Source organism: Ruditapes philippinarum, unplaced genomic scaffold (assembly GCF_026571515.1).
Source record: "Ruditapes philippinarum isolate M1 unplaced genomic scaffold, ASM2657151v2 ctg23_1_1_1_1, whole genome shotgun sequence".
NCBI classification, from domain to species: Eukaryota; Metazoa; Mollusca; class Bivalvia; order Venerida; family Veneridae; genus Ruditapes; species Ruditapes philippinarum.
In genome coordinates, this window is record NW_026864815.1 from 219532 (window position 1) to 228313 (window position 8782).

The 8782-nt window shown below is 33.7% G+C and overlaps 1 protein-coding gene across 1 annotated transcript; it reads right to left on the bottom strand.

Moving 5' to 3' along the window:
• Nucleotides 1–2998: 2998 nt before the first annotated feature.
• LOC132726928 (homeodomain-only protein-like) lies at nucleotides 2999–7266 on the bottom strand. Its single transcript, XM_060712343.1, has 2 exons — nucleotides 6172–7266; nucleotides 2999–4227 (listed from the first exon to the last, which is right to left on the bottom strand). The coding sequence occupies exons 1-2, from the start codon at nucleotides 6373–6375 to the stop codon at nucleotides 4150–4152; spliced, it is 282 nt and encodes a 93-aa protein (XP_060568326.1). The 5' UTR covers nucleotides 6376–7266; the 3' UTR covers nucleotides 2999–4149.
• Nucleotides 7267–8782: the final 1516 nt, after the last annotated feature.

Here is an 8782-nt window from a genome sequence, read left to right on the forward strand (position 1 = left end):
CAGGAAAGGGTTTTTTAAAAAAAAAGAAAAGGGAATTTGGGAAACGGGAAAAAAATGTAAAAAGGGTCATAATGGGTTTTAAAAATGTTAAAATTCTTCAATACCAAAAAAGGGGAAGTTAAAAAAAAAAAACCCTGATTAAAAAATTTAAATCTGTAAATTTAATTTTATTCAAATTTTAAAATTTTTTTTTTTTTGTTATTTTTTAGCCCAAAATTTTTTGTTAAAAGGGGTGTAAAAATTTTTTTTATTTTTTTAGTATTTTACATGGTTATTCTGGAAAAAACAAGCCCGAGAATTTTTCCCGCAAATTTTTCAAACCTACATCAAAAATAAACCCCGGGTCTGGGAAAAAAAAATTTTTTTAGTCCCTATTTAACTCCCCCCCCCCCCCTCAAATTTGGGGAACTCTTAATTTGAGTTGAAAAAAACAGATCTGTGTTTATTCAAAGATTGTAAAATGTATGTAATACAAACAAAGTGTGAAGGAAATGTGTTGTACTATTATTGAGGGAGATACATCGAATAAATATCCAATTATTGGTACAATTGAAATAATAGCTAACGTTAATGCAAATCCATTGATAATTGTTGGTACACAAATCCATTGATAATTGTTGGTACAATTGAAATAATAGCTAATGTTAACGCAAATCCATTGATAATTGTTGGTAGAATTGAAATAATAGCTAATGGGCAAATCCATTGATAATTGTTGGTACACAAATCCATTGATAATTGTTGGTACAATTGAAATAATAGCTAATGTTAACGCAAATCCATTGATAATTGTTGGTATAATTGAAATAATAGCTAATGGGCAAATCCATTGATAATTGTTGGTACACAAATCCATTGATAATTGTTGGTACAATTGAAATAATAGCTAATGTTAACGCAAATCCATTGATAATTGTTGGTACACAAATCCATTGATAATTGTTGGTACAATTGAAATAATAGCTAATGTTAACGCAAATCCATTGATAATTGTTGGTAGAATTGAAATAATAGCTAATGGGCAAATCCATTGATAATTGTTGGTACACAAATCCATTGATAATTGTTGGTACAATTGAAATAATAGCTAATATTAACGCTAATCCATTGATAATTAGCAAATGCATTGATAATTGTTGGTACAATTGTAATAATATGTAATGTTAACGAAAGTCCATTGATAATTGTATGTAAAATTACAGCAATAGCTTATTTGACACGAATCAACTGTACATGTACATGTAGAATTGTAATCATTGCTTATTATGACTCATAGGCGCTTGCAAGTGTATGTAAAATTACAATAATATATATATATATAGTAAACTTGCATAAATGTTATAAAGTATCCAATTTGCCTTACATATGTATAAACAAATCAACATTTCTGAATATATAAATTTGTTTAACTACTTTACATGTTTACTTCGGACTGTCATTGGAATGTAAATGAATTTAATATCCTATAATTTGAGCCGCGTCACGACAAAACCAACATAGTGGGTTTGCGACCAGCATGGATCTAGACCAGCCTGCGCAGTCTGATCAGGATCCATGCTGTTCACTATCAGTTTCTCTACTTGTAATAGAGTTGGTTAGCGAACAGTATGGATCCTGATCAGACTGCGCGGATGCGCAGGCTGGTCTGGATCCATGCTGGTCGCAAACGCACTATGTTGGTTTTGTCATGACGCAGCTCATTTAACGAAAGATTCACAAACTTCCTGGAGTCTACTTAGGTGCACAGCGAAGTCCACTACAGGTGTACATGTAGTGCACTCCAAATGTACTTTATGTGACCTTTAGTGTGAAACCAATACAATGTATAGGTCAATTATCTATTACTAGTATACAACACCTCTAATGGCTTGTACAGGAAGTTGATTTCGGTGACATTTTCCTATGGTAATAGCATTTATCACTATAATGCCAGAATTAAAAGAAAGTTTCTTCAGACCCTGTCAAGAATGTTATCCAGCTAGCTTACAAAAATTCGCTGGTTTGACTCATGTACCCGCATATGCTTGAAAAAAAAAACAGTTGGAAAATCAACAATTCAACAATCTATAATTAAAAAATGATCTATGATTATTTTAAAAGGTATTGTGTATAAACTGTAAACTATTTTTCTTTTGAATTCTCAAAAGTGTTGCAAGTGGCAAATTTATGGAAAATGCACAGGAACTTGAAATTCTATCAAATAACCAATATTAATGATAATATCCAAACATAACCCCTATATACTATAAATAAACTTTTTATATAATATGGGGTATATTTGCATATAATCTTTAATATTGATAGAATTTCAAGTTCCTGTGGATAATGTAACATGATTTTCTTCTAGTCAGTTGCATTCAAAAATTAATCAATAGCATGGTGTTTTAAGTTGAAAAAACATTATTTTATCAATTCAAAGCTATCTATCCTATATGAGCCGCGTCACGACGACCCCAACATAATGGGTTTGCGACCAGCATGGTTCCAGACCAGTCTGCGCAGTCTGATCAGGATCCATGCTGTTCGCTTACAAACCCTCTAACAAGTAGAGAACTGATAGCGAACAGCATGGATCCTGTCAGACTGCGCGGATTTTGTTGGTTTTGTCATGACGCGGCTCATTTAACACATGTATCATTGAAAGTGTGGTGTAATTATGAACCATGTATTCAAACATGATTCATTTCTTATCGATCAGACTACATGTTGACTGATGTAATTAATGCTTTATTACAGATATTATAACTTGTCTGTTTGGTTCCTGGAAGTTAACATTTCGTGACTTTCCGAACTGACCTGAAGCCACAAAATGTCCTGAAATCTGACCCTTTCCAAGAAAAAAGACAGCAGAAGGGAAATGTCGATTTATACCGATTTTTATCGACAGATGTTGTACCTAAGCGCTTCATTGTGACCATTCAATTCAAGCTAATTTTATACTGTGTTTATTACCAGATTACCGTCTGTTAATTTTTTATTATTTTTTTTATTATGTAGAGCAGAACAGAACAGATACTACTGATGTGAACGTTGTGCAAAGTTCTGTTCAAAATGATAACATTAATTAATGGATATGGTAACAATATACATGTACATCGAATGAACAAACATAGCAAATCATAATGAAAAAAATAGTTAAATACAAGTTATTCTGTTCTCGTTTAAATCGCCACAACAAAAACACCAATATAAACACAATGACTAGATATTTTCATATTGAACAAAATGGACACAAAAAAAACGTTACTATATACATGAAATATCTTCAGTTTATATCTTGATAGTTATTTGTTGTCAATTTTAATCATTCATTACGTTTATTCCTTTTCTTAACAAACATATTGCTAGTTCCTGACCTGTAGCATTGCCAGTAAGGAACGATTTATCCCGCTGCAACAAACTTCCCTGTTTTGTTGTTGAACACGTGTACACATGTTCGTTTAACACGTGTGAACTTCAAAGTAAGACGCAGTTTCGCTTGTCCGTTGTCCGTCTAACAATCTGTATTTTAATTATTATGTATTTACATTATCTGTTCGACAAGGAATGATTTGTAACTCGCGCTCAATTTGTTTTTTATTGCACATACTAGAAGTTTTGTACTTGATCTGTATCAAGAATGTTTGAAATTACTTTTCTACTGTCGCATTCCTTTCCCCTTACAACGTAGTTAAAGTTACGGAATTCTATTTAGGTCACAGAGAACTAATTTATCGTAAAACTGATTTATATATTATTAAAGCACTCACAATATACAATGTTGCAAAGATAATGTATCAAATTATTGTTCTAGTAATTCAGTAAAAGAACGTTAATTTCGCGTTATGCATAGTGACACCTTGTTATGATGTATGGCATTCGCATGGCACGTGCCAGGTTTCCGGGAGTTTACGTATTCATTGTTTGTCACGTATGCATCATCTGCATTTATTCAATGCCACGAGATTTCCATTACATCGTCGTTTGTTGTTGTTGTTGTTGTATTTCTGCGATCTAAACGTTTTTGATGTTTACAGACAGAAGAAGTAGGGCACAAATTTCTTACGTAAACTGTGACCAATGTCCAAAAATGGCATTGACAAGAGTCCAGTTCGTTTAATGTTTAAAAACCGTAATTAAATTTTGTCTGAAGGAATGCATATATATGTTTTATTCGTTGACAAAGCCACTGTTAGCTGGCAGTCCCTGTCGTTGTCGCCATACCGCCAGTCGATGCTGGTACCAAACCTACAAAATTGATAAAACTTAATAACACAACTGAAGAATAGAATATTAAACTGTATAAGAAAAATCAGTATAATATACATTTGAGCCGTGTCATGACAAAACCAACATAGTGCGTTTGCGTCCAGCATGGATCCAGACCAGCCTGCGCATCCGCGCAGTCTGATCAGGATCCATGCTGTTCGCTTACAAACCCTATTACAAGTAGAGAAACTGATAGCGAACAGCATGGATCCTGATCAGACTGCGCGGATGCGGAGGCTGGTCTGGATCCATGCTAGTCGCAGACCCATTATGCTGGTTTTGTCGTGACGCGGCTCATTTATTATCAAGATTGATTTTTAGTAATTTATTAAGCGTATAACCCTCGTGTCAGAGTTGAGGATAGCCAATTGTTGTCTACAGTTTCTTACGTAAAGCTGTGACTAATGTCCAATATTAATATTGACAGGAGTCCATTTTTTTAATGTTTAAAAACCGTAATAAATATTCTGAACCCTCTGTCTGTTCCCGTGCTGCCGCGTGAAGTCGGTAGTATTATTTCGGTGTTATAATAGTAGGGGATATGTTCAACCCTGGTGCGCTGGTTTTAGCAATTTAAATGATCTTTAACAACTTCAGATAGACTAATCCGTATCTATATTGTATCTGGTCAGTCGAAAAGGCGAGACATATTTGTGTTTCCCACGAAAACTTAAGTTTGCATTGCTCGTACATTATAGTAAATACGTATATAGGAAATGTATGGTGCATAACATTTCAACTTTTGACGTTTAAGATCTACAATAAATTCGTTATTAAAACTGTGATTTATTACAAATTATACAACTTTCTGTACAACGTTTAAAGCATAGTTTGTCACGACTGTCAAATATTTGCATTTAGACAAACCGTGCGAATGTGAAAACGTCCTTTTAAAGGCGTAACATGAAGGGGCATACATAAACATTACACTACCATACATTCAACTGGCCAGAATGATAAATTACAGAAATCAATTAAGTAAATTGGATTGAATATTTGCGTATTCCCGTAAATCGATGCCGCCCGCAAAAGATCGCAGCTTTTGTTGACAGTTCTGTTATAGGAAATATTCGCTGATCAATAAAGCCAGCACTCTTAACGTAGAACTTGTTTGTATTAAAAATGTTTTCTGATTTCTATTCAACCTATACATTTCACAGCCATATTATGAATATAAATCAAACTCCTATTTATTACACGGGTCCATTTGTCAATAACGGTGTTTAGATGTAGCTTTGTTTTAAGATTGGGGATTTATTTTTCAAAAGCAAGGTTATATATCGTTATAATATATGAAACTTCGGGAGGGTATAAGATAAACAAATTTGTTGCTGAAGTATTTAAAATAGGTCTTGTTTATTTTCGGGGTAGTAATTTTTGCTGAAGGCGATAAATCAAATACTCCAGTTTAATTAACCAGATACTTGAAAATGTATACATGTACGGTCAAAAATTGTGACGGGTAAGAATGGTAAAACAAGTTTATCTACGTGTATATACTTTTGATTTTATAAATTGCTCGATCATTTCAGTTGCTTTATGAACCTTGCCAAGACCACAGTGATTTTTCTCGTTTTTTTTTCCTTTTCAAACTCTATACATCATGAAATGTAAAACTGAAATGGAAAAAAAGTCGAGATAACCCTTTTTATGGCGTATATAATTGTATTTGAGCCGCAACACGACAAAACCAACATAGTGGGTTTGCGACCAGCATGGATCCAGACCAGCCTGCGCATCTGCGCAGTCTGATCAGGATCCATGCTGTTCGCTATTAGTTTCTCTACTTGTTATAGGGTTTGTAAGCGAACAGCATGGATCCTGATCAGACTGCGCGGATGCGCAGGCTGGTCTGGATCAATGCTGGTCGCAAACCCATTAAGTTGGTTTTGTCATGACGCGGCTCATTTAAACAAAAAATACCTTCACGTCATTTTCCGACATTCCAGCCTCGGCTGAGATAAGCGCTAGTTCAAAGTCGTTAGGATTTCTATTTTGCTTAAAGTTTTTCTCCAAAACATCCAACTGGTCCCCACGTATCTTTGGCATTTGGTATCCAGGCGTCAATTGGGCGCGAATGCTGCTGGTAAACATCATGGAAGTGCCGGCTGTACCGTTTGAAGTCATCGTGCCTGCACGTGCCGCACACGAGAGCCACGTACTACACTTTCGCGCCAATTACAATTTCGGAATCACAGTTTAAATCCTTAACTTTTTAAATCAAGTCAATGAAATCCAAATAAGAACACGGAAAGAAATAGGACCGTAACTTCTGTCGCAAAAAATCTATAGAATGTGAGCTACAAATTAGTTTTAATGAGTCACACGTGTGTCCAATTTACATTTTATCCGTGATCTCGCATTTAATTAATCCACAACCATATACTTTGTTCCTATTATTTCATCAAGTGGTGTTTTATCTAATTCAGAATAATATAATTGCCTATGTAGTCTAACAAGTGGTATAAAACTGACATAAATGCTGTGAAATATTAATCCACATTCGCTATATACAGTTAACAAGTTTCCTTATTTTGCTATTGAAGTGTGAATGTACATTTGTTACATGTAATCACAAGGATCTTATCTGCTTTCACTATCAAAACTTCATTAATGCATTACGACTTTTCATTAAAGCGACCATTCAATGTTTGATATTATCAATAAATACATCTGTGTACATTTTCTGTATGATATTCATCCATTGGTATATACTGTATAATTCCCGTAATAGAAATCTATATAAAAATTCACTTTCGGCTAGCGAGTGTTCGGTATCAATACAATTTAACACACTGGACACTGTTAGTTTTCAGCTGTTAATGTTGTACTTGCATTACTCTGGTCATCTGTCACGCTGCTTTGTCGAATGGTCAATCAGGGTCCGTCAATAATTAATGTCAAAAGTTCACCCACATCTTCTTAGTCACGCGCTGGGTTATTTCGTAGGAGGACGGCTTTAAGTCAGGCTGATACGCACTTCTTTGATATGGGCGCATCTCTTTATAGCGTATCGATCTGTTTATAAATAAAAAAGACGTTTATTGAAACAACTTAAGATAAAACTACAGATAAACCAAAATCATCGCAAAAACAGCCAGTATATATCCAGTCATAAGCTTTAAAGATCTTTGTTATGAACGTTGACTAAATCAGACATATTAGGCCCTCAATCAATAATTTAGGCGCTATAAAGCCAGCAAATGTTTCTTCTTCAAGTATGTGTTTCTTTAAACATGTATAATAGAGAAAGATAGACTAAAAATGCGCGATGTAGAAAAAAAATACTTATCTGTGATATAACTGGAATTGGTCATTTAGTAAAATTCATCTAAAATAGAAATTCGGCTATTAAAAAAATCAAACAATTCATTAAAATGTTTTCAGTTTATCGATTTGAGTGTATCTTTTGCAACATCTTAAGCAATTTTCTAAACAACGGAAGTGTTCGTTTTCAAGGATATCCCTTTAAGTTAACGCGAAGCTAAGATCAAATAAGCACCGGCGTAACTAGAAAAAAAAAATAATAAAGAAAAAAATGCCATGTTTGACGTTGTGTACATGATTCGGAAACGATGAAGACCGTCGAATTTGTACGATTTAATGGATGGCATACCTCTCCAAAGTACATGATTGTGTACAATAGATAACAGTGAAATGACGGCAATTTACAGCATGGGGTTTCTCTTTAAAATTGCTTTAATAGTCTCGTATTACGGATAATTTTAGACTTACAATTTACAAAACTTCAACTGTGATTTCATATAATTGTAAATTGTAATTTGAAGTTTTCCGCTCAACTTTCTTGCAAAGTAAGAGGAATGTACTGCGTGAGCACATTACTAAATTGTCAGACGCCGAATTCATCAAGATGTCAAATATATTATTAATGGATTGGTTAGAAAAAAATCAATCAGTATGAAAAAAAGTAGTCTTTATGAGTCAAAATATTTTGATTAAGCATATATTTTTTATTAACATGCGTTTACACAAATTAATACTTATTACACTATTAAATTCAGGATGCAAAAATGGATTTCTTAATCGTGAAAAAGAGAAAGAAAAGACACCCCCCCCCCAAAAAAAAAAAAAAAAAAAAAACTAACAAAACAACAACAAAAAAACTTACCAATGTTTTGCCTCCATTGAAAAACAACGGCTCAAAGATAACAAGTAGTATTCCGTCTTGTTATTCAGTTTTTACTACTAGATAAACATTGGTGTAACATAATGTGAGGAAACATGCAGACAGTGGTTGTAATTATATTAATACTGTAGGTAATGGTATACATTAAGTCACAGTTACATGTCCTACCTAATTATATATAGCCAGCTAGCGTAACCTCGCATCAATTACCTATGGAAACGTATATGGTACACCCTGATGATATGATTAAGTCTACTTTAGGTAAGTCGACTTGTTATGATAACAAAAGAAAATGAACTGTACCAGTTGTCTACGTAAGCTTATTTTTCTGACATAAGTTAATGCAACATTATTTTAAAATATGCCATGCCGACGTATGCTATGTCA

Bases quoted from the DNA above. Each gene is read 5' to 3' on its own strand.
- LOC132726928 (XM_060712343.1), bottom strand. From the start codon at position 6,375: ATGACTTCAAACGGTACAGCCGGCACTTCCATGATGTTTACCAGCAGC. The intron at 4,228-6,171 runs GTATTTTTTGTT...TCAATTTTGTAG, and splicing joins TGTCGGAAAATGACGTGAAG to GTTTGGTACCAGCATCGACT.